Raw genomic sequence first — 26,753 nt, 5'->3', positions numbered from 1 at the left:
CGCTAATCAAACTCTTGAATTATATTTTGACTTCGATCAAATCCAAGCGTTGTTCGGCCTTTTTACGCTCCTCTACTGTAAACCGTGTTTGTTTGCCCACTGGGCAGGTTGTTTGCTTATTTTATTTGGGGAATCAGTTTCCATCCCCATTATCGTTCAGCCAAAATGCACGTGTTCATTTCTATGAAGCTGATTCTAAATTGTTTGAACGCCTATGCTGGCAGACTGGGCGATTCAGAAATACCTTCCCAAGGGAGTGGCATCATGTTTAAATAAAGATAAATACGATTAAATTGGATCCTGTTTGAGATTTATTTCGGGTGGAACAGTAGTTAGAACGATGAGTAGATAATTTGTTTTTGATTTCATGCATGGTTAGAATGGATGGGTTGATTTCGGGGGAGGATGCCGGGTGGAGGTCCCGCAGTGGGGCACTGCGGTTATGAAATTAAAGGCCCCTCCTGTTTTTGGAACCGCAGGAGCTTTCTGGTTTGCTGTTAGGTAGATTTTTGGTTCCTCTTTCCTGTCATGCTCTCTTTTTCTTCATGAATTCTTTTCTTTTTTCTGCCTTCTTGCTCATTCACCTGTATTTTTTCCAAAAAATCTCTTCTCTTGCCGCTTGTCTCGCGATTCATGTATAGTTTAATCTGTTAGTGTTCTGATGTAAGTCCAGCAGTAGATAGGTTAAGCCTATTTTAACATACTGGAAACTGGTAATCTTCCAGTAGGTATTAATTTAGTTTTACTAAAGCCTGCTGGGACACAAGTAATGGGTTAGTGCATTTGTAAACAGGAATCGCTTGACAAGTGGCCCCCTTCATCCCCCCCTTCCTCGTCCTGATATGGCTCTGCGTAGTCGGCTGGACGTTAAGCAACAAATAAACAAACAAACAAACAAAAGCCGGGTGGAGGTGTATTCATGGGTGGACAAAGAATGTCCCGGGTGCACGCTCATAGTCTCCATTAGTTTACTTACGGGTGGTACATGTTTTGTTTTTAGTTTTTTTTCTTTTTCAGTGTTTTATTTTGTGTGGTAATTTATTGCAAATGTTATATGTGACCCTCCACCACGAAATGAGTCGCATGTCACCTTTGCATGATTTTCATATTTTTACATTTTCCTAAAAAGTCTGCTCCATTCAGTGGTGAAAACCGTTTTTAGAAAAGAGCGAAAACTGTTTGAGTTATAAGCCTGTGACTAAGGTGACCCTCACACAGTTACTAGACACCCACCGGACTTATATTAAGTCTAGCGCAGAACCGCGCGAGGTGACATGCGACTCATTTCGTGGTGGAGGGTCACATATTAGGTGTATCGCTCAGTTGCTTTTACAACGACGCAAACTCACCCTTCCCCTATCCCCTATCTCTTGGGTTCACTTGTCTGTCCGTCCGACCATCCTTCCGTCTGTCTCTGCCCGTCTATCTGTCAGTATGTCTGTCTGTTTGTCTATCTGTCAGTATGTCTGTCTCTTTGTCTGTCTGTCTGTCTGTCTATCTGTCAGTGTGTCTGTCTCTTTGTCTGTCGATCTGTCAGTATGTCTGTGTGTGTGTGTGTGTGTGTGTGTGTCTCTCTCTCTCTCTCTCTCTCTCTCTCTCTCTCTCTCTCTCTCTCTCTCTTTGTTGGTTAGATTTTGTTTTGTTTAAGTGTAGTATTTTTCACATTATTTGATTTGCTTCTTATCCAATGGTTTTTTCCACCTCTGTAATGCTGTTGCTGTTGTTTTGATTAGAAGTGTGCATATAGATGTTGGAGTTTATCTAAATTAACAGCCTATAGTTTTCTGTTAGGGTAGAGACCAGTTGTTTCGAAAGTTCTCATGTGTTTTTGTTTTTTTGTGTGTGCAGTGATCTGAACGAAACGACCATCCTTCACAACTTGAAAATACGATATTCCCGGGATCACATATATGTGAGTTGACGCTTTCTTATTAGTGTTTAGTGCCAATATTTTAAAGGTGGTCGTCCACATTTTTGCTTTTTTTTCAATAATCTTATGGTTAGATTTCGCTAAAAAGTTATGTCAGATGATGAATGAACCATGGGGAAAAAAGTTATAGAAAAAAAAAGATATGTCAAAAAAGATTTTATTTTTGGGTAGTGTGAGAACATGTGCTTTGCCTAAAAATACTGACCAATCAAATTAATGTCACTATGCTTATAGCCACGCCCAAACAAGTGCAGCAACAGTTTGACAATGGAGCGCTGTCCACGCTTTTTTTTTTTAAACGCACGAAATGCACGGGATTTGAGAGGAGTTTTGCGCTTGGCATTTTCCAAATAAGGATATCCTACTATGAGTACTACGTTGGAATACTACAATGAATTTTCAAACGGCTACACTGGCTTCGTCTTTCCTGATCGAAAGGGGGTGTATTGTTGATAATTGTAGATAATAGACTCTGCATTTTAATGGTCAAATGGCGATTTCGGTATAAAAATGTAGACAAGGACCTTTAAGTTACATTCGTGCTAAATTGTGCGAACTGTCCAGTTTTAATGAAAAAAACACCCCACACCCAAACGAACAAAAAACACCTGTTGGCAATAACTTATATCTGTTTTAATTTTATTTATAATTTGTCATTTTAGTTCTGCGTACAGTTAGCACTTAGAGATGACAAACACTCTGAGTTTATTTATTTGTGTTATCTATTGGGAAAGTCGTCTTCAAATCTTTGAGAACGCAACGGAAACTTAAAAAATAAAGAGTTTATAGTTGAGAACTTAACTTCGTAACCAAAACTAACATAAAAAAAGTTATGTAATGTATCATTATTGCGCATGGAAAATAACTCTTTTGGAAAGAGTCATTCTGCCATCTTTTCCCTGCCAAGGCGTACATGTTTGACGTATTTCGCACATGGAGACATGCACACAGCAACGAACGTTACCACAGACACGCACACCAGTAAGACACCATGCACTTATTGTAGGTCGTCCAAGTGGTTCGTGCAAACCCCACAATGCACACATGATAAAACATGGAATTTCACTGTAAGCTAAGGCAACAAATCCTGCTTCAACAATTGCGGTAAGATTGTCCAGGGGGAATGGGTGTCAACTTCAAAAGAAATAGGGAAGTATGACACAAAACCGGTATGTGTGGGTGTGTTTGTGTGTGTGTGTGTGTGGGGGGGGGAAACGCTAGCTTTAAATAGAAATGGGACAGTATGATTGCACTCACGGTAGGGACATGTAAAATAAACCGCCGCCATGTTTGCTGTGGCAGACGATAAATACAATCCAGTTACAGTTTTTGCACACCCCACGGCAAGCTTCACGACAAAAGAGAAGCAGACAGCTCCCCCATTGTAGATCTTTATAGAGCTGTTATTAGGTGCAAATCGCTTCCCCATAGGCAATCTTGTAGACTGCAGTGGGGTGCAACTTTGCATGCCGCTTTCTGAGAAATATGGCTGTCACCTTGTCAAGTGGATCACAACGAGGACAAATCGTCTCAAGGACCCGGATAATGGAATGTAAGGCGATAATCGCCATGTGGTTTTGCTGCAGAGAATTATTTCGTTTTCTTTCTTTCTTTCTTTCTTTCTATCTTTATTTTTTTATTTTTTTTATTTTTTGTTTTTATTTTACTTTTGGGAAGACGCTTAAGCGTGCCCTTTTAATCGATAAACAATAACATTATATACCACACTTGGTATCTATCTGTATGTTTAACTGTACATTAATATGTGGCACAGCACATTTAACATTTACTTTTGGCGCGATTTCTTACAATACATAAATGGACAAGAATGTATTAATCTATGCGGTTGTGTCTGCGGTGTCAAAATTTGCGACATCAACATAATCATGAATCCACACACACACATACATATGCACATATACTTAAACATTTTCATTTACAAAATACTCAAACGTCTCAAACGTCTCAACCCTAATTCGCAATTAAACATTACATTTAAATCAATAGGCCTACCATATCTAAACTTGCTGATACACATTTTTGCTATCAACAAAATATGATTTATAATTTTGTTTGTTGGGGTATGCATTCCTGGTAAATAACCAAACAATACATCATGTTCTGTTGATATAACATGTTCGTATTAACAAAAATACATCTAATAATATGTTCCCAAAATAACTTCATTTTTCTACATTTCCAAAAAAAGTGCTCAATATAATCTATTTCGTTACAAAGACTACACAAATTATTTTCTTTCAACTTCATCTTGTGGAGTAAAATGTTTGTGGGGTAAATATTATGTACTATTTTCCATTGAAGCAACTTTAATCTTTCCTCGCTTGTACATTTAATCTTTATTTATTTATGTTATTCTGGTTACAACAGCGTTTTTCTGAGGAAGTTGTATATGAAATCTCCGTAGCTTTCTTAATTTTGTCCTGTTGTTGAGAGAAGGCTTTTTTCTGTGTTTGAATCCAATACTACTTGATGTGATTTAACTGCCTTTAAAATCCGAGTTGACGATTTCAAAAAAGCGACAGACTTGACGTCTCATGTAATTCATTTCAAACATGACTCAGCCACAAATAGTGGGATATAGCGTATTTCAAACGGACTTAAGACAAGTAAGACACAGCAAGCTTCGTCATAGTAAAGTGCAGCCGCATAATATACAAACTGCTCAAGTTATTATTTCAATTCTGTTAAAAACCAAACCGTTGTTTGAAAATATTCTCGTCAAAAATATTGCATTATCCGATGAAAAAAGGTTATCAAATCATTCATAGTTTAAACTGTGAATATTTGTTTGAGGATGGAAAATCCCGTGTCTTCTGCCACCTTGAACCTAAGGTCTTTGTGACACGAAAATACAAGGTTCAGATTTCACACTGTCTTGGGGGCTCAGGCGATCATACCTCGAGGAGAAATTAATAGCTCTTCACCTCTTTTCTATGGTTTCGCGTCTATACAGACATTATGTGTCATGACAAAAGACTTGGAACTGAAGGGGGCATTTGGGGCCATGGACAGCGTAAAACTAATTTAAAAAGGGTGAAAAAGATTGGAAAGGGGAGATATGTGTTATTGTGCATTGTATAGATTGAGTTACAAGAGCTTGAAGAGATTTAGAATTGACTTCACGATTTAAAAAAAAAAAATGTTGTCGCCGCTTTGGCGTGCGTTATAAACTGTGTGGCTACCTATTTGGCTACCTGTTTGCTACCTATGAAGAAGTGTGTGAAAGAACTGGCTACACTGCAAATAGATTGCTTGAGTACAATGTTGTTCGTACAGCTGTACATCTCCTTTTAAGAAATGTAGCTATAGACGATGTAAATTGTTCAGTCTGTGACATTCCGACCTTTTGTGGAAAAAAAGTGAGATCAGTAAAAGAAATTCGAAAGATTCTCGTAGGAAAAAAATACAGCCCACCCTGTTCAGAAGGATTTTGGAGAAGAAAGTTAGGATTTGAAATTGACAAAAGGAATTAGAACTTGTCACTAGTGAAGTTCAATTACGTGTACTGCATTGGAAAATATTGCAAAAGATTTATCCAACTAATATTTTATTGGGTAAAATGAAAGTGAAGGCTGATAAAAACTGTACATATATTGTGAGGATGAACTTGATGTATTGGAGCATTTTTTCTTTGAATGCCCAACCGTGCTCAGGTTTTGGAAATATATTGAAATGTACATATTTGTAAACATTGGCGAAAGAATTAGGTTGAAAGTTACAGATGTGCTGTTTGGTATTAAAAGTAACAGCAAAAATATGAAGAAGATTAATCATATTATTTTACTCGCAAAGATGGGCGGGGATGTAGCTCAGTCGGTAGCGCGCTGGATTTGTATCCAGTTGGCCGCTGTCAGCGTGAGTTCGTCCCCACGTTCGGCGAGAGATTTATTTCTCAGAGTCAACTTTGTGTGCAGACTCTCCTCGGTGTCCGAACACCCCCGTGTGTACACGCAAACACAAGACCAAGTGCGCACGAAAAAGATCCTGTAATCCATGTCAGAGTTCGGTGGGTTATAGAAACACGAAAATACCCAGCATGCTTCCTCCGAAAGCGGCGTATGGCTGCCTAAATGGCGGGGTAAAAACGGTCATACACGTAAAAGCCGTGGGAGTTTCAGTCCATGAACGAACAAACAAACAAACAAACTCGCAAAGATGTGCGTAAGCATTTAAAAAAAAACGATTCACGATTAACACTGGACATTATTTGGAAATCATGTTGTTTTGAGATTTCGTTAGTCTGACGTTTTATTAATTAGAAACAAATTGTTTAGTGTCTCTGATTTAAGGTAAAGCATGTAAATGAGAAAGTATGTGTATAAACAGAAAACACACAGTTACCATGTTTGTTTACACGTGTTTATTGATGGATTAAAATTTTGGAGAAAAAAATGTGTGGCATGAGCTTTACGAGACCTGAAACCTGCTTCATGAAATTATTTGGTGTCGGGGTATTTGTCTACCCGTTAATTCTGAAGTCGCTCTGTCTTTCCAAGAAGGTCGGGCCTAAAAACTTCAGTCTCAAAGGCAGACGATTTCCTGCCTTTGAAGTTATTGAAAGCAGGCCAGGATAACAGTGCTAGCCGGGCATAACTAAAGCTAAGACCTCTTGCGACTGCTATTCAGAGTTGATAATTTATTTAGAGCGTGTGATATTAACCGAGTACCCGTTCCACAATAGTTTAAAGAAATTCGTGTACAGGTTGGTGGGTTTTAACAATTGTGAAATCAAAGTTTAAACGTAGTCGTTGCCAAATCTCAGATATTCAGTTTTCAGCACTTATCCCGGAAAACCAAAATCACGATTTGAAAGCACTGCCACCCTTTCATCGTCTATCTCGATGGCACCCTGTGGAACTTTGCTTCTTAGAAATGTCTAGGCGGTTTCTGGATACAGCCGTTCCCGTGTAAACGAACGTCTCAGATGTATGCCTAGACTTTTACATGGGACAAGACCATCCCTCCACTAGCACACATACCAACAATAATATCATGACGGCTTCCCGAGCAGTGACAATCTGTGACATTATTTCGATTATGGTGTTGTGTACAAGGGGAGGGGTTGTCTCACCCCAGGTAAACATCGCTTATAAGGGGAGGGGTTGTCTCCCCCCAGGTAAGCATCACTTACAAGGGGAGGGCTGTACATTTAAGCAGAACTAGCTACTAACCTGTCCCGATACATAACACAAACTAATGTCTGAAGAGTTAGATATACCGTACTCCTAAAAGTCGACTTACACGAATCCCTATACTAAGGAGTGTTTGTGCTCTCAAAGCATGACTCCGTGTGGACATGTACAACATTTCATAAACCTATCGCTGAGACAGGAATTTTGATTCGATCATATATCTAGTGTTGTTATGCAATTAGCCAACCAAAGAGGGCGGCCTTCTGCTCATTCTGCCGATGTAGGATTTTATTAGTTCGCACCTGTTTGATGATGTCTTGTACTATTTGAAAACTCTTCTAGATGTCACGATACAGTATCCTTCTTCAATACTATCTCAGAGGAGGTCCCAGATACACTTAGTGTCACTTGCGATAACAGTGATAGTTTTTTGATTATATTTGTTCTGTTCTAGTTGACACTATCTAGGGCGAAGGCTGGATATAAAAAAAAACATATTCTTGCTTATCTATTACCCGATAATAAATTTGACATCTTGTCTTGTCTTGTCTTGTCTTGAGATAAATGAAGGAAAGTGTCTCTGCGAAGATAAACGTTAGAACATGTATTAGTCGCCCTAGCGGTTGCCACTGAGGCGGGAATTTTAATAACTATAAAATATGTAGAACTAAGCGCAACCTTTCTTAACAAAAATCTTTATTTGACTTCACTTTCAACGACCTCCACATGCATATGTCGTGCCCAACTTTCACGAAATTGCCGAATTCGCGGAATCGGCAACATTTTTGCCCATTACGCGTAATCGGCAAAACGCTGCCGATTTTGCGTAATGGGCAGCGCCGTTTTCCGATTACGCGAAATGGGCAAACATATTTTCCGCGAATTCAGCAATTCCGTGAATTGGGCACGACATATGCATGTTTCGGTACATGCAACGAAACGCCGCTGCAGACATGCTCAGTCTCTAGGTACTTCACTTGTTGTCAGTCTCCTTTTGTGTGGTGTGAATTTAGTACGCACTCGTCTCACAACTTTGCCCACAATTGCTGTCACGGCGCCCGACAGTGTGTGGTCCCTGTCAGCTTCACTTTGCTCTACGACGTATTAAGGTTTTACTGCTTCGTTGCCTCAAGGTTAAAAGGACCCTCTTCCCCTACTGTCCTTGGAACAGAGCCGCATAAAAGAGTTTCTAGGCTAGACTTGGATCCCACACAGCGTATCAACATTGCCATTGTTCTTAATGGGCCAAAGCTTGTGGGACTTTTAAGGCACAGTCGACCTGCCCTGGCCACCACCTCTTGATAAAGACCACCTCTTGATAACAAACACCTCTTGATAACAACTACCTGTCCATTACGACCACGAAGAAGGATCCCAGAACTGAGAAGAGGTTATGTCCCACATAATTTACCTTTCCACAACGAGCACCTGTTTATGGGGAGCACTGTTGGTGTGGCCCTTGGGTGGTCGTTAGAGACAGGTTTGACTGTACCTTGCTTTCCGCGCAGGCCATTTTGTCTATCACCATACATCTTTGAAGAATTTTACCTGGGATAGTCGCATCATCCGCTGGACACCCAACAACAACAACAACAACAACAACAACACACACACACACACATACACACACACACACACACACACACACACACACACACACACACACACACACACACACACACACACACACATAACTGAGTAGCAGCCAGGCTGTTGGATTGTGGTATGTGTCTCAGTGGAAGGATGATCTCATCACATGTACAAGCCTGGACAGATGTGTGGCGGTCAGCCTGTATGATCGTTCACACGGCTAGGACTGTACCTGTAATCCTACAGATGTGTGGCGGTCAGCCTGTATGATCGTTCACACGGTTAGGACTGTACCTGTAATCCTACAGATGTGTGGCGGTCAGCCTGTATGATCGTTCACACGGCTAGGACTGTACCTGTAATCCTACAGATGTGTGGCGGTCAGCCTGTATGATCGTTCACACGGCTAGGACTGTACCTGTAATCCTACAGATGTGTGGCGGTCAGCCTGTATGATCGTTCACACGGCTAAGACTGTACCTGTAATCCTACAGATGTGTGGCGGTCAGCCTGTATGATCGTTCACACGGCTAAGACTGTACCTGTAATCCTACAGATGTGTGGCGGTCAGCCTGTATGATCGTTCACACGGCTAGGACGACTGTACCTGTAATCCTACAGATGTGTGGCGGTCAGCCTGTATGATCGTTCACACGGCTAGGACTGTACCTGTAATCCTACAGATGTGTGGCGGTCAGCCTGTATGATCGTTCACACGGCTAGGACTGTACCTGTAATCCTACAGATGTGTGGCGGTCAGCCTGTATGATCGTTCACACGGCTAGGACTGTACCTGTAATCCTACAGATGTGTGGCGGTCAGCCTGTATGATCGTTCACACGGCTAGGACTGTACCTGTAATCCTACAGATGTGTGGCGGTCAGCCTGTATGATCGTTCACACGGCTAGGACTGTACCTGTAATCCTACAGATGTGTGGCGGTCAGCCTGTATGATCGTTCACACGGCTAGGACTGTACCTGTAATCCTACAGATGTGTGGCGGTCAGCCTGTATGATCGTTCACACGGCTAGGACTGTACCTGTAATCCTACAGATGTGTGGCGGTCAGCCTGTATGATCGTTCACACGGCTAGGACTGTACCTGTAATCCTACAGATGTGTGGCGGTCAGCCTGTATGATCGTTCACACGGCTAGGACTGTACCTGTAATCCTACAGATGTATGGCGGTCAGCCTGTATGATCGTTCACACGGCTAGGACTGTACCTGTAATCCTACAGATGTATGGCGGTCAGCCTGTATGATCGTTCACACGGCTAGGACTGTACCTGTAATCCTACAGATGTGTGGCGGTCAGCCTGTATGATCGTTCACACGGCTAGGACTGTACCTGTAATCCTACAGATGTATGGCGGTCAGCCTGTATGATCGTTCACACGGCTAGGACTGTACCTGTAATCCTACAGATGTGTGGCGGTCAGCCTGTATGATCGTTCACACGGCTAGGACTGTACCTGTAATCCTACAGATGTGTGGCGGTCAGCCTGTATGATCGTTCACACGGCTAGGACTGTACCTGTAATCCTACAGATGTGTGGCGGTCAGCCTGTATGATCGTTCACACGGCTAGGACTGTACCTGTAATCCTACAGATGTGTGGCGGTCAGCCTGTATGATCGTTCACACGGCTAGGACTGTACCTGTAATCCTACAGATGTGTGGCGGTCAGCCTGTATGATCGTTCACACGGCTAGGACTGTACCTGTAATCCTACAGATGTGTGGCGGTCAGCCTGTATGATCGTTCACACGGCTAGGACTGTACCTGTAATCCTACAGATGTGTGGCGGTCAGCCTGTATGATCGTTCACACGGCTAGGACTGTACCTGTAATCCTACAGATGTGTGGCGGTCAGCCTGTATGATCGTTCACACGGCTAGGACTGTACCTGTAATCCTACAGATGTGTGGCGGTCAGCCTGTATGATCGTTCACACGGCTAGGACTGTACCTGTAATCCTACAGATGTGTGGCGGTCAGCCTGTATGATCGTTCACACGGCTAGGACTGTACCTGTAATCCTACAGATGTGTGGCGGTCAGCCTGTATGATCGTTCACACGGCTAGGACTGTACCTGTAATCCTACAGATGTGTGGCGGTCAGCCTGTATGATCGTTCACACGGCTAGGACTGTACCTGTAATCCTACAGATGTGTGGCGGTCAGCCTGTATGATCGTTCACACGGCTAGGACTGTACCTGTAATCCTACAGATGTGTGGCGGTCAGCCTGTATGATCGTTCACACGGCTAGGACTGTACCTGTAATCCTACAGATGTGTGGCGGTCAGCCTGTATGATCGTTCACACGGCTAGGACTGTACCTGTAATCCTACAGATGTATGGCGGTCAGCCTGTATGATCGTTCACACGGCTAGGACTGTACCTGTAATCCTACAGATGTGTGGCGGTCAGCCTGTATGATCGTTCACACGGCTAGGACTGTACCTGTAATCCTACAGATGTATGGCGGTCAGCCTGTATGATCCTTCACACGGCTAGGACTGTACCTGTAATCCTACAGATGTGTGGCGGTCAGCCTGTATGATCGTTCACACGGCTAGGACTGTACCTGTAATCCTACAGATGTGTGGCGGTCAGCCTGTATGATCGTTCACACGGCTAGGACTGTACCTGTAATCCTACAGATGTGTGGCGGTCAGCCTGTATGATCGTTCACACGGCTAGGACTGTACCTGTAATCCTACAGATGTGTGGCGGTCAGCCTGTATGATCGTTCACACGGCTAGGACTGTACCTGTAATCCTACAGATGTATGGCGGTCAGCCTGTATGATCGTTCACACGGCTAGGACTGTACCTGTAATCCTACAGATGTGTGGCGGTCAGCCTGTATGATCGTTCACACGGCTAGGACTGTACCTGTAATCCTACAGATGTGTGGCGGTCAGCCTGTATGATCGTTCACACGGCTAGGACTGTACCTGTAATCCTACAGATGTGTGGCGGTCAGCCTGTATGATCGTTCACACGGCTAGGACTGTACCTGTAATCCTACAGATGTGTGGCGGTCAGCCTGTATGATCGTTCACACGGCTAGGACTGTACCTGTAATCCTACAGATGTGTGGCGGTCAGCCTGTATGATCGTTCACACGGCTAGGACTGTACCTGTAATCCTACAGATGTGTGGCGGTCAGCCTGTATGATCGTTCACACGGCTAGGACTGTACCTGTAATCCTACAGATGTGTGGCGGTCAGCCTGTATGATCGTTCACACGGCTAGGACTGTACCTGTAATCCTACAGATGTGTGGCGGTCAGCCTGTATGATCGTTCACACGGCTAGGACTGTACCTGTAATCCTACAGATGTGTGGCGGTCAGCCTGTATGATCGTTCACACGGCTAGGACTGTACCTGTAATCCTACAGATGTGTGGCGGTCAGCCTGTATGATCGTTCACACGGCTAGGACTGTACCTGTAATCCTACAGATGTGTGGCGGTCAGCCTGTATGATCGTTCACACGGCTAGGACTGTACCTGTAATCCTACAGATGTGTGGCGGTCAGCCTGTATGATCGTTCACACGGCTAGGACTGTACCTGTAATCCTACAGATGTGTGGCGGTCAGCCTGTATGATCGTTCACACGGCTAGGACTGTACCTGTAATCCTACAGATGTGTGGCGGTCAGCCTGTATGATCGTTCACACGGCTAGGACTGTACCTGTAATCCTACAGATGTGTGGCGGTCAGCCTGTATGATCGTTCACACGGCTAGGACTGTACCCGTAATCCTACAGATGTGCTTCAACCTCCCCCTGTTGTAATGGACACGCTTGATGGTCCATAAACTGTGTCTGATGCTAGTCTTGGTAACGCGAAACGCTTGAAAGAATCCCTTTGCTCTACAGGGATGTGCACAGAAGCTACAGTGTAGACTTACCTTGTTTATGTACGAGGGACGACTTTGTGTTGTTAATCCCCGAACTGTCTTCTGTACACAGTGGAACCCTCCTTTTAAGACCTCGCACAATCTGAGAAAACCAGGTCTTCAAAAGGAAGGAGTCTTAAAATGGGGGTCAATTTACACATGTTATGGACAAGGAATCTTTAAAAGCAAGGTCTTAAGAGGGGGAAGTCTTAAATCGGGCGGTCTTAAAAAAGGGGGGGGGGTTTCCCTGTATAAAGTTCACTGAGTGGGACTTAGAGGAGGAAGAGGAGTAACGTTTAGATACCGCTTTTTGACTGCCCGTCAACCGTATCAAGATGTTTCGATGTCTTGGGGCGTGGGGATGATGGGAGGGAGAGGGGTGATGTAAGGTCAGTGGGTGGTGCATACAATGAAACTGACTTTCTCTACGTGTAAACATCGTTGTACATAGCACACATGATGACAGTCGATCCCCTCTATAACCACCACCCAACGGACCGGCCAACAGCGATCGTTATGGACAGGTGGTCGCTGTGGAGAAGGGAATTTTAAAGAAGAAAAACTCGTGTGGGATCCATTGGAATGGCCGTTGTGAGCGGGTTGTTGCTTTCGAGAGGTGGTCGCAATGGTTTGACTGTATATTATTTTTGCTATCTTTTCAGACGTACATCGGCAGCATTCTGGTGGCGGTCAACCCGTATCGCATGTTCAACATCTATGGACTGGACATGGTCAAACGCTATGAGGGTCAGCAGATCGGAGACCTGCCCCCGTAAGTATACACTCTCTTCTTCAAAGCAGCGAACAAAGCACGCATGCATTGCATAGGGTCACACCTACCTGCCAGTGTCAGTTTCCAGCATATTGGAGCAGTTGAAAATGTCCGAGCAGCCCGATACGAAACACTTCGGTCAGACCTTTCTTGAACAGTCTCAGCAGACGTAATCTTGACGTCAATGGGACACTCTACTCTGCCCGGTTAACCGGTCAGAACGAAGCACCGGTCATTCCTCAATAGACCGCAACAACAACAACAACAACAACAACAACAACAACAACGACGACTAACAACAACGACGACGATGACTACAGCAGTAGCGACGACGACAACAACGACAACAACAACAACAGCAACAACAACAAATAGACTGACATATATATGACTAATACTGTCGCCCCCAGTCTCTCACAAAAGAAGCCGATGTATATAAGCGCGAAACCACCTGACCTTTTCATGTACTTTATGTATGACCTTGTCTGACCGGCATCATTATACCTACCTGCTCTCCACTACTCTCCACCACCCTTACCCGCCCCCACCCCAGAACAAATGGAGCATAAATATAGCTATCTCACAGCTGTGTGTGATAGATGTGACAGTCATTGTGTCTCGTGCCCAAGGGGGGTGGTTACAATGAGAGACAGAGTTTGTGTGTTGAGATTGTCGCAGCATACTTGCCAGTTCGTTCATCAGGTGTTACGAGTATATGAGTCAAGTCAAGAGATTTATGTGTACATGTATTTATATTTGTTGTGTAAATGTTAATCGCTGTATCCGGGGTTGGTGATTAATTCAGTACACAGGTTGACCATCCTCAGGCTGGACGGATACACTGGAGATTACAATGATATTACTAATGAGGATATTTTAAATTTTAGTCGACTCAAGCCCTCTGGGGTTTCGTGGAAGGGGCAGAGCCTTTTTGGATAAGAGGCGTTATTGGTTTTAGTGAACATTGAACTTTATTCAGACTCAATCCATTCACGATAAACCAACCGTAAGAAACAGTCCCGTATCAAAGTGGAGTATGAGTAAGTGAGCCTTGAAGTGCAGACAAATAGCTTTGAAAATGCTGTTTTGCTTCAATAGACCGGAACTTAAATAGACACATATGCAGGCAGGCGATTTGACATGCGAGCTTTCTCCCAAGTTAGACGACCTTTTAAATAACCAACTGCAAGAAACTTTTTCCCGTCCTTCCTTCCTCCCTTCTTTTCTTCGTTCCTGTCATTCTTCATGCATTTTTTTCCACCGCGCGAACCACAGACAGGTTATCAGCGTGTTATCTGATCAGCCGTCGAATGCCGTGACACCAGGAAGGAGGGTCCGAGGGTGGAGCTGAGTAATAGCCTGTTGTCCCTAGGTTCAAACCCCGAATTGGGAGGGTCGGAGAGCAGGTGCAGGGGGTCAAGGAACAAGAAAGAATCCCAAACGGCTTTGCTGTTCTGCCAACAATCACTGCCCGAAAGAGTCAGGTAGGGGGATGGACGGGGCCGCGTTGTCGAAACAGCATTGAATAACGGAAATAACTCTGTCGGGTGTGTATGGGTTGTGAAAGAGTGAATACCCTTGGTTTTAGTGAGTCAGACTCTCCCACGTGACATTATAGGCCAGTCACTAGCGAGGGGTGTGTCTAAAACACATGGACAAGGAGCTCGTGTCGAAAGTTTGCCTCAATAAAAGCAAGAGCGTTCACTCTTTCACAAACCAAACAAACCCGACAGAGTTATTTCCGGAATTCGCCTATGGTCAGTGCTGAAGGTTCTCAGTGTTTGGCCATATAAAAGACGAGGCACGGGGAGGGCAAGGTTGTCGGTAGAGTTCCATGTGAACAGAATTGCAGGAAAAAGTTTAGACTGTAGCATCTACTTTTAAAACAAAATGGACAAATTAAGGCAGAACCCTAACTTGGTAGTGACACTGATGTGCTAGCGCAGTTTAGAGACATCCTGCTTGCTGCCGCGCGAGCAGAGAAATTTTTTCCTTTTTATCTTCACTGGCCTGGCTGCAAAACTCCTCCACGTGGAGGTGTTTTCAGACACGTCAGACACAGGCGGGTGAGCGGCGGAAGACTGCATGTCGAAGCAGGGTTAGGATAGAAGAAGAGGGGACGTGAACCACGTGTAGTCCTGACCTTGCCGCATAGACAACACAGGAATAGACGAATATCGGAAATAACTCCGTCGGGTGTTTGGATTGTAAATGAACACTCGTGCTTTTTCTCGGCGTCGCGGGACACAGACATTCATACGTGCTCCCGGCCTTTGCACGTGTTTCAGATATACCCCTCGCTAGTGATTGGCTCTTCTACTATTTCTCCAAGAAAAAGAGAGGGAATTCTCTTTTTGACAACCCATAAAACCCCGACTGAGTTAGTTTCAGAATTCGTCTGTTAGTGAGGGAGAAGGAGGGGGAGGAATATGGGAAAACGGTTAGAAGGGCTAAATGACGGAATAATGAATATCAGTATAAATATTAGCTCAAAGAGGAAAGGAAAGTTTAGACGTTGACTCAACCGTCCATGATGGCTCGGCACAGGCTTGTATGTGGATGGCTAAGCTGAGTACTGGGGAGGGAGGGGGCTGAGAGCAATATCACAGACGACATCCAAAAGAAAAAGTGGCAGAGGGAAGGGGGCCCCGGGTTTATTCAAACAGTTATGATGGCACACCAATAAAGAGGTTAGGACAGGAGACTGATCAACACACGGAGAATATTTGCTCACATGTGCGTGGGAGTCTGTGCAAGAGTCCTCCAGCCCAGCCCACGCCACCCCCTACCTTCCTCGACCATGCACAGTGTCAATGTGACCGCCAACAATTACACACAACACAATAGCGTTACACAAGCGACATCGACCTGCTAAAAAAAAGGTGAAACAGTAACAACCAACAGCTCTCTTCGATCACGATGAACAGACAAAACACAAGCAGCCATCTGCGATCGGCGACAGCGCTGACACAAGCACAATAGAAGGCACCTACTGCTTAGTATGGACATTATCAGCCGAGACAGGCGAAACAGAAGCAACCCACTTCTGGCAGCGACAGAAGTGAAGCAGGCTCAACTATCATAACTGCGACCGGTGACAGAACTTGAACAAGTAAAAGACAGGCAACCAACATACTATCACAGTATCGGCGACAGAGAGGAGACGGGGAAAACAAAACTGAGCAACCAACTTCTAACAGGGACAGGGGTGAAGCACTTTCAACTGAGTAGCAACCAACTGCGACCGTTGACAGCATTGGAACAAGCAAAACACTGAGAAGCAGTGAACTGCTAGCAGCAACGGGGTGCAACAATTGGTATTTCAGTGTAGCAAAATTCAGTGTCACAGTGGTCAGGGAACTAAGTGGGAAGACAAACTTCAGAGCAAGACCCCTCGCCCCTGTTTGACGGCGAGAAGGCGAGGGCAAATTGGACCGGGGCGAGATCAAATTGAACCTGGCATTGGCCGGCACACGCCGTTCATTTGGTCTCTCCCATCTCTCACCTGTTGCACAATAAACACCTGGGGACAGGACGCCCAGACTGCACCCCCTCCCCCCCACTACCCCCCCCCCCCCCCACCTCACCCCCAACTCTATCTCCCTTCCCGTCAACCATCTTGCCGCCACTTTGCATCTTCTGTGTCCATCCCCTTCTCTCATCATACCGCTGCTCACCCCCAGACAAAGATCTCCTCAATGTTGTGTGACAGTGTGTCTGTTGCTGTTTGTCTGCTTTCAATGCTGTCTGTTGTTGCCTTTTTTTATGTCACCCTGGTGAAAATATGTAATGCCCCTTTGTCTTTATGGCAGAAATAAGCCATTCTGAATCCGGAGCTTTTGTGGTTTAATCCGTAGAAACAGGCTTAGTCAAGAAATACCAATAATACTTTTTATTACAGTTTTTAAAACAGTCTGCTTTGTTGAATTATGAATTATTCCACATGAAGCTGTTCTTGTTTGAGGGGAGGGGGCCTTCTTTTTCTCTCTTGTTACACAACTGTAACCGAGTGCCGAAACACTACGATCACCTCGGGAGGCGAAGTGCAATCAAACAGGATTGAAAATGTTAGGGCTAATTTCTTAGCCCTATAAAAACTGTTATGCAATGAACATACAGACAATCGGAAACCACCAGACCTCATCACAAACAGAATTCCACAATACTCCGGTGTTGACTTAAAGGCCAACAACTCGGGTGGAGAGTCTACTGTGAAAGGAGCGGTAGCCTCCCCTGTCACACAACAATGACATGAAGAGAGAGAATTTCATAACTGGTACTGGTAGTAATTTACAGCAGATGTGCAAAATATAAATATCTGACACTGGTAATGTAAAAAATAAAAAACAAATCCTCTAGGATACCTTTGATTTCAAAAGGAAGCTTACCCCCAAAGGGGATATTCTGATATATGAAAGTATCTTTATATTGTGATATAATTATGTCTTTGATGTAATCATCAGCACTCTGCCTCTCTTGGTTATGATGGTCAAGTGACTGACATCCAATTGTCGCTGTGTGTTTCAGTCACCTGTTCGCCATCGGCAGTGCGTCTTACAGCAAGATGGTCAAGGAACGGGAGAACCAGGTGCTGGTCATCAGGTCAGTTGTCTGTGTGCACGTACGTGTGTGTGTGTGTGTGCGCGCGGGCATGTATGCATCTGTGCATTATGTTTTATGTTCTGTTTTGAGTGTGTTTCTATGTTTTTCCTTTGTGTTGTTGTTGTTGTTGTTGTTGTTGTAGTGTTTTGCTGTGTATATTGAGTCCTTTTGAACGTTATTACTGTGTGCACTTTTACTGAAGGCAAATAAGCATACAAGGCTGCATATTTCACTTTGAAGTCCTTGTCTACACCACCCCCCTCCCTTCTTGCAATTCCAAGCAACAAGCTATCGCATTTACACAACCAGTTTTATTACAATAAAGGCAAGGTGATGCGGTTTCACTCAAGGATGTATACCTGTGCTTAATAAATACACACACTGACAAACACACACGCACGCGCACACCCAAAACACGCACGCGCGCACGCACACACGCACGCACGCACGCACACACACACGCATGCACACACACACACGCACACACACAAACACACGCACCCACACACACGCACACACACACACAAAACACACACACACAATTACACGCACGCATGCGCGCGCACGCACACACAGCGTTGCTTATTTTTTTGACAAGAGATCCACTCACCCCATTCAAATTTGTTGATGAAAGAGTGAAAAGAACTGCAAACAAATAACCATCCTCTTTCAAACGAGAACGAAAACAATACAATAAAACTCAAAACAAACAAACCAGCGTACACAACTGTCTCTGCGCATCAGAACTTTTTTCAGTGCGATGAAAATTCCAAACTCAGAAATTCGGACACAAACGAATTTACTGACTGACTTTGCATAGCCATAACTGTGGTAAGTGCTGGCGGGACGGAGTTTTATTTTGCATTCTTTGCCGCCGTCTCTTGTCTCCCAGCTAACGCTGAAAATAAATACATGTAGACATTTGAATGGGTAAGATGGGGGAAGGAAGAATAAAAGGAAGGATACAAGGAAGGAAAGAAAGAGAGAGAGAGAGAGAGAGAGAGAGAGAGAGAGAGAGAGAGAGAGAGAGAGAGAGATGAGTTGGCAGAGATAGAGAGAGTGTGTGATAGAGAGAGGGAGAGGGAGAGAGTCAGATTGTGAAAGAGAGAGAGAGAGAGAGACTCAGACTCGGACTCAGAACTTTATTAGAGAGAGAGAGAGAGAGAGAGAGAGAGAGCTGAGAGAGAGAGAGAGAGAGAGAGAGAGAGAGAGAGAGAGAGAGAGTGCGCTGGTGAATAAACTTGAAACAACTCTGAAGACTTTAAGGATGATGATGTGTAGGAAGGGGGCATGAGGAGGGGATGATGACGGAGGGTGATGGGGGTCAGGCCAATCACGTTAATACCACAAGTGGCAAAGAGAGAAAAGGGGATGGGGGCACAGAGAGAGAGAAAGACTGAGAGAGAGAGAGAGAGAGAGAGAGAGAGAGAGAGAGAGAGAGAGAGAGAGAGAGAGAGAGAGAGAGAGAGAGAGAGAGAGAGAGAAAGACGTTCATTGACTGTGTGTTTCTTTGTTCAATTGACAATATATTTTTTTTACAATAACACGGTTTTATGTATTACTGTCAGCATAATTGTCTGTATGGACGTTTTCACCCAGACTCCTCCTTCTGTTTTTCTTCTTTGGTGCCCTTATGCATTTGTTTGTTACTGATTTGCTCTTCTTACAAGAGAGTTCATGACTCCCATTCATAGTCCAATGTGTTCGATTTGACATAATGTGAGTTTATGGGACTTTAGGCTCAGTGGGTGTTTTGGTTTATTTCCCTGAAAAATAGGAACGCTCAACGCATTGGTTTGATGTGACTGAGTGAACGCTGAAGAATTTTATTTGAGCTATAAAACGAGACATTAAAGGTGTGTGTGTGTGTATGTGTGTGTGTGTGTGTGTGTCTGTCTGTGTCTGTCTGGTCTGTGTGTCGTGTCTGTCTGTGTGTCAGTCTGTCTGTCTGTATCTGTGTGTCTGCCTGTGCAAGAATCTGTGTATGTATGTTCGTGTCTGTGTTTGTATGATGTCTGTGTTCAGTCTTCAGTGCATGCGCGTATTCAGTAACAGTTTTGTTGTTTTTGCAATATTAAAATCACGAACAGAGGAGTTTTAACTCTGAATCTGCACTGGCTCCCTTTTGACCAGAGCACGATGAGTACTGCTTGCTGTACATTTTGATAGAACCTTGTTCGAAGAAGTTAGTGACCATTGCCTGCCAAGCACAACTTTTAGGTGAAAGTAATGACACACAAATTTGCTGTGACAGACTTTTTTAATCTGGAAATTTTGGACGAAATTATGTTGAGTTTCTCGAGCAAAGTAGAAAATCACATCATGAGTCTTCACTGTGGGTCAAATGCTGTAAAAAAAAAAACAAATAAAAAAAAAATTGTAAATGAAAAAAAAGAAAAAAGTGTCCGTTCTACAGAGTTTTGCGCAGCGTGCCCCACATTTTGGCGATAATAAAATAATCGCATTTTCGTATCTGGATAATGTTGAGTGTGTGTATTGTCTGTCATGAATAATAATATGCACTCCAGGAGGTGAACTGCATAGAGTTTGAAGTAACGCATGCGTTATTAGTGATGATCGTGTCTTGAGACTCGCCCAGTCTTTCTTCGATATCACCACATGATTCGGTGATGTCTGTCGGAGCCAACATGTCAACAAGCACTGGATTATTCATGAGGGCGATATAACAGTCATATCCACCTTTGGTTTATGCTTCTCGGTGTTGTTACATCAGTTTTTTTCACCTGATTTCTTTTTGCCAGACACGGTCCGTTGAACATACAGGGAGAGCACGTTTCAAACCCGAAGTTGTTTCGATTTGCGAGAAATGCTATAACCGTGCAGTTGCCTTTTGCCGTTTGTTTTGGTTTTCGGAAAAATACTGTCACGGTTCATACATGAATGCTCTTCAGGCATGAACATTTTTGCTTTGCACAGGGACTGAGTTTCTTATGCGATGTCAATAGAGAAGTGCTTTCAGTCGTTTCAGTCGTTTCAATAAACGAATGAGTGCACTTCTATTGACTGTTGTTAGGAGTTGGTCCAAATATCAGGCGCATGCCAAGTCTGAGTAAAGATTGAATGGGTCACTGGGACGATTTTTGTGCATGTTTACTTCCCTGATATATACAAAGTTATTATATATATATACTCCAGAAATAGCTCTTTGGGAAGAACGGCACCCACTCCGGCAAAGAAAAACCTAGCATGTGTGTGTGTTAGTGTGTGTCTGCGCGCGCATGTGTGTGTGTTAGTGTGTGTATTGCGTGCGTATGTGCTTGCGTGCGTGCTTCACAGTGTGTGTGTCAGTGTGTGTGTGCGTGTGTGTGTGTGTGTGTGTGACTGAGTGTGTGTGTGTGTGCGCGTGCGTAAGTGCATGAGTGCGTGCGTGTTCGTGTGTGCGTGGCGTGCGCGCATCACAGTGTGTGTGTGAGTGTGTGATGCTTTGGTTGAGACACCAGTCGCTCGTTCGGATTATTCATCTCCCAAAGACAAAACAAGATCAGTGTTTTGCCTTTGACAATAATGTTTAACTACGTCGATTTCATCATTGATTGATATTCACAACTCGGTCAAATTACTTTTACCTCCATAAAAATCCCCCTGAGGTGGATTGATAAAGTTTGAATCCTGAACAAACAAGAAAGGGATGGGATCAAAACTGCGACAATAGGATGAAATCTCATTGAGGTGTCGGCCATGCACGGCAAGACAACATAATTATGGGGGGGCAGCGAGACGTTTAGCAAAGAGAGCTAGGGGTATAGTGGCAGACTCATCTCACCCAGCCGGCCATCTGTTCGAGCTCCTCCCGTCAGGCAAGCGCTTCCGCGCTCTGAAGAGCAGGACTTCTCGTTTCAGAAACAGTTTCTTTCCTGGGGCAGTCCTTGCGGCCTCAATGGTGGATCGTTCTTAGATCTGTTAGATTTGTGATATGTGTCAGTTAAAGTTTTGAAAGGGATCGAGTATCCTTAAATGAAATATCTTAATAGATGTAAGGGTTGTGTCCTTTGAATAACTGTGTTAGCATGTACTCGGATTTATTATATTGATGACTATATTTTTAGATATGATTTTAGGGAATTCATTTATCTTTATCCATGTAACCTGTGATTACTCCTGTCAAATTGGTGCTAAAAGAACAACCAGTCCGTTTTGAACTGTCTGGTTGGTGTACACATGTAAATAGGCCCAGTGAAATTGAACACTTTATCTGTACATATTTATTATGATATAATATGCGTGTGGAAGGAGTGTGAAGTTTGGATGCATACACCATAACAAAATCCTGTGCTTTGCATTTGGTAAATAAACTGTTTGACTTGAAAAAAAAAGGTGGAGGGGAAGGGCGGGGGGGGGGGGGGGGGGGGGGGAGGGAGATATATGCGAAAGAAGGACCGGTAGGGAGAAGGGGGGGGGGGGGGTTAAAGGGGGGGGGGGGAGTGAGGAAGGTAGGAGAAAGTCGGGAAGACTAGGTCGCCTTCAAAACGTGGGTGATTCACCAAGTGTAAAACAGAAGCAAAACAATGCGATGAATATGGTGCGTAAAAGTGATAGCAGTTACGTGCAAGAGGGTGTGGATTGAAACAAACAGGTGTGTTTTCCGTTCCTCCTCCCTGTTTGATGGCTATGCATTGCAACGTCCATGGTGTGTGTGTTATGCATTGCGTCTTTCATATGCGTGGGTGCATGCATGCCGCTGTGCTCGCATTAAATGATTGATTATGAACGTTCGTGTGATTGTGTGTGTGCCGTGTGTGTGTGTGTGTGTGTGTGTGTGTGTCTCACTGTCTGTGTCTGTGTCCGTGTGTGTTTCTGCGTGCGTGCGTGCGTGTGTGTGTGTGTGTCAGTGTGTGTGTGTGTGTTTGTGTGTGTGTGTGTGTCAGTGTGTGTGTGCCAGTGTGAGTGTGTTAGTGTGTATGTGTGTGTATGTGTGTGTATGTATGTGTGTGTGTGTGTGTATGTGTGTGTGTGTGAGTATGTGTGTTAGTGTGTGTGTTAGTGTGTGTGTGTGTGTTAGTGTGTGTGTATGTGTGTGTGCATGTGTGTGTGCGTGTGTGATCTTTACTTAATCTGCAACTGTCACAATGGCTTAGCGAAGCAACCCAATCCGCTCCGCAATCTGTTTTCTCTGCCTGGCGTATTATGCAAGAGAGAAAATGACTTGAAATAAGAACGGAGTACTCCATAAAGCGAATCAAAACAAAGTCGTAAACTTTGGAGACGGGATAAAAGTTAGAATTGAATGGTGTGAACTTCATACCAAGCCGTCAATCGTACTGCCGCCTTGTCTCTTTGCTGGGCCCTGGGAAATAAGAATGACTGCTAGAAACAGCGGGAGGGGGGGGGGGGGGGGGGGTCTGTTGGCACCAGGCCCAGATTCAGTACAATGTTACAATCTCTGACTGGGAGAAGTGTCAAGTTTGCTGTTAATACTTTGCGGGTGTTCATTGTTAAAGTAAACATTGTGTGTAATGTTGATGAGCTTTTGCCCTTCTGTTGATGCTATTCAAGTTAGGCAGCACTGAACTAGGAACATACAGAGAAGACTTGATCTGAATAAATTCAGTACAACCTGCATGCACGGAATGAATGTAAACTGACTTAAGTCGAAGTGTTGGGAAAATCGTTGTGGGGCCTTTACTTCAATGAGTTTTGAACACCAAACCCATTGACCATTGGTAAATCCCTGTTAGTCAATCAATAAAATATGCCCGCAATTGGCTGATGGCCGGTTTTGGCGGTGTGAATTCAGTGTTTTGATGAACGGCTGCAAGCTTATGGATGCAACCGATCATCTCACCTTTCTGTCTGTCTCTCCACCCCCTCCCCCCTCCCTCCAACTCTCCTTTGGCTCCCTTCCGTCTGTCTGTATGTCTGTCTCCGGCTGTCCCTCCCCGGCTGCCTCTCTCTCTGTCGCTGTCTCTCTCTGTGTCTGTGCGTGTCTCTCTCTCTCTCTCTGCCAAGGACAAGGACATGTAAGAAAAGACCTAGCCTTCACTCTTTATCCTTGTAAAATAAAGTTAAATTCTATTCAATTCAATTCTCTTTCTTTCTCTCAGTCTCTTTCTCTCTCTCTCTCTCTCTCTCTCTCAGTCTCTCTCTCCCAGTCTCTCTCTCCCCCCTCCCTTCCCCGTCGTTTCAGTACCAGAGAGGGCAGCGGGTTGTTGGAGGGAAGGATTGATAGGGGTAGGTAGGTGAGGGCTGATCTTTTTTTTCTCCTTTGGAGCCATCCAAGAAGACTTCACAACAAAATAGTCACCCTAGCCGGGTTCGTTAAAAACAGAATATACTACGCGACAAGTCAAATGTTGGCCCATGGGACAAATAGGTTAAAGTGGTGTAATTCAGCTGTAATTGGAATGAGAGGCCTTCCTGCACAATTGCATAATGCCAGCACGGTGACAGATCAATTGTGAGTCTATTTGAAGGTTGCCCAAATGTCACCAGTGACTCACCATTCAATCATGTGAGTGCAGGGACGCTCTCTTCAAAGTGCCAAACGTCAGTTGAATGTCCTTTTGATGATAAGGCAGTCCCTTTTTCTGTCGCAACTCTTATTCTGAGCTGACACAATTTTTTATTATTAATAATCCCACGCATGCACGCAAACATGCACACAAGCATACCCACACACATGCACGCACACAGGCACATGCACATGCATGCTGCACACATATGATGCACATATGCATGCACACACGCACACACACACACTGACATGCACGCATGGACACACACTACACACACACACACACACACACACACACACACACACACACACACACACAGACACACATGCACGCATGCCTGCATGCACGCACACACAAACACACACACACACACACACATGCCTGCATGCACGCACACATGCATGCACACACAAACACACGCACACACACACACACACACACACGCACACATGCATGCACACACAAACACACACACACACACACACACACACACACACACACACACAGAGCGCCTTATTTCGCACACTCGAGCTCCCAAATGAACAGTTATGATTCTTTAAAGTTGGATTCCACTGGTTTCACGGCCCTATGCTCCACAGGGAGTCTACAGGAATAAGTCAAGTCACTGGTTTCACGGCCCTATGCTCCACAGGGAGTCTACAGGAATAAGTCAAGTCACTGGTTTCACGGCCCTATGCTCCACAGGGAGTCTACAGGAATAAGTCGTCACTGGTTTCACGGCCCTATGCTCCACAGGGAGTCTACAGGAATAAGTCAAGTCACTGGTTTCACGGCCCTATGCTCCACAGGGAGTCTACAGGAATAAGTCAAGTCACTGGTTTCACGGCCCTATGCTCCACAGGGAGTCTACAGGAATAAGTCAAGTCACTGGTTTCACGGCCCTATGCTCCACAGGGAGTCTACAGGAATAAGTCAAGTCACTGGTTTCAAGTATGTAGCGTTTGATTTGTGAGTACTTTGCTACAACTTTGTCAAGTTTGAAATTGACGGAGTTACTTTACATGCCATGGGGGTAAAAGGGATGTTTTGTTTTGCAGTGGAGAGAGCGGTGCGGGGAAGACAGAGAGCACCAAGCTGATCATGCAATACCTTGCGGCCGTTAACAAGAGCAGCAACAACCTCATCACCGAACAGATCCTGGAAGCCAACCCCCTCCTGGAGTCTTTCGGCAATGCCAAGACCATTCGCAACGACAATTCCAGTCGCTTCGGAAAATACATCGAGGTCTTCTTCAACAAGTGAGTTTGTCATTGGAATAATAGATGAACTCCGGAAATGAACACTGTTAGGTTTGAATGGGTTGTGAATGAGTGAATGACACATGCTCCTTATACACGTATTACACCCCTCACAAGTAGCTTATAATGTAAGGTGGAAACGTTCCACTCGCTAAAATAAAGGGCAGGGTGGGTGGGGGGGGGGGGGATGTTGGGCTGCATGGGGGTGGGCAAGCTGTGTAATTTCAGCCATTGTTGGAGTATTGCGTAGATCCTTAAAAATGTATCAGGTTAGTCTAGTCTGAAAGAATAAATGCCTCTTGCTATGCACATAGATTTGTTGTGTCTTTTACTTGTTTGTGTTTTTGTGTTTTTGTTTTTGTTTTTTGCTAGAGTGTGATTTTGTGTCTTTTTTTACATTTAGTCAAGTTTTGACTAAATATTTTAACGTAGAGGGGGGAATCGAGACGAGGGTCGTGGTGTATGTGTGTGTGTGTGTCTGTCTGTGTGTGTGTGTAGAGCGATTCAGACTAAACTACTGGACCGATCTTTATGAAATTTGACATGAGAGTTCCTGGGTATGAAATCCCCGACTGTTTTTTTCATTTGTTTGATAAATGTCTTTGATGACGTCATATCCGGCTTTTCGTGAAAGTTGAGGCGGCACTGTCACGCCCTCATTTTTCAACCAAATTGGTTGAAATTTTGGTCAAGTAATCTTCGACGAAGCCCGGACTTTGGTATTGCATTTCAGCTTGGTGGCTGAAAAATTAATTAATGACTTTGGTCATTAACAAGAAGAGCAAACGCTCGATCGAGTCACTTTCGCAGTTCTGAATATTATATGAGGCATCAGATGGACAGGAAGAAATTGCTATTCACAACACAATGAGTCACGTTCACATAAAATTTGAGCCCGGTCACTTTTATAGTTTCCGAGAAAAGCCCAACGTTAAGTTGTGTGTTGCCGAACAGAAAAGGCTAGTTATCTCCCTTGTTTTTCTGATAACGTTCGTAAAAGGCTACAGATGTAAATACTTTGATGTAAAGAATAATCCTACAAAGTTTCAATCACATCCGA

At 44.2% G+C, this 26,753-nt stretch overlaps 1 protein-coding gene across 3 annotated transcripts in view; it reads left to right on the top strand.

Moving 5' to 3' along the window:
- LOC138957663 (unconventional myosin-XV-like) overlaps window positions 1-26,753 on the top strand; it is a 225,759-nt gene that overhangs the window by 70,292 nt on the left and 128,714 nt on the right. For all 3 annotated transcript variants that reach the window (XM_070328742.1, XM_070328746.1, XM_070328738.1), the window contains exons 4-7: window positions 1,849-1,912; window positions 13,250-13,359; window positions 17,887-17,961; window positions 25,493-25,693. In XM_070328742.1, the coding sequence (XP_070184843.1) occupies window positions 1,849-1,912; window positions 13,250-13,359; window positions 17,887-17,961; window positions 25,493-25,693 (450 nt within the window). The remainder of the gene's footprint in view (window positions 1-1,848; window positions 1,913-13,249; window positions 13,360-17,886; window positions 17,962-25,492; window positions 25,694-26,753) is intronic.

Source organism: Littorina saxatilis, linkage group LG2, assembly GCF_037325665.1.
Source record: "Littorina saxatilis isolate snail1 linkage group LG2, US_GU_Lsax_2.0, whole genome shotgun sequence".
In the NCBI taxonomy this organism is placed as follows: domain Eukaryota; kingdom Metazoa; phylum Mollusca; class Gastropoda; order Littorinimorpha; family Littorinidae; genus Littorina; species Littorina saxatilis.
This window is presented reverse-complemented; position numbering and strand designations above follow the sequence as displayed.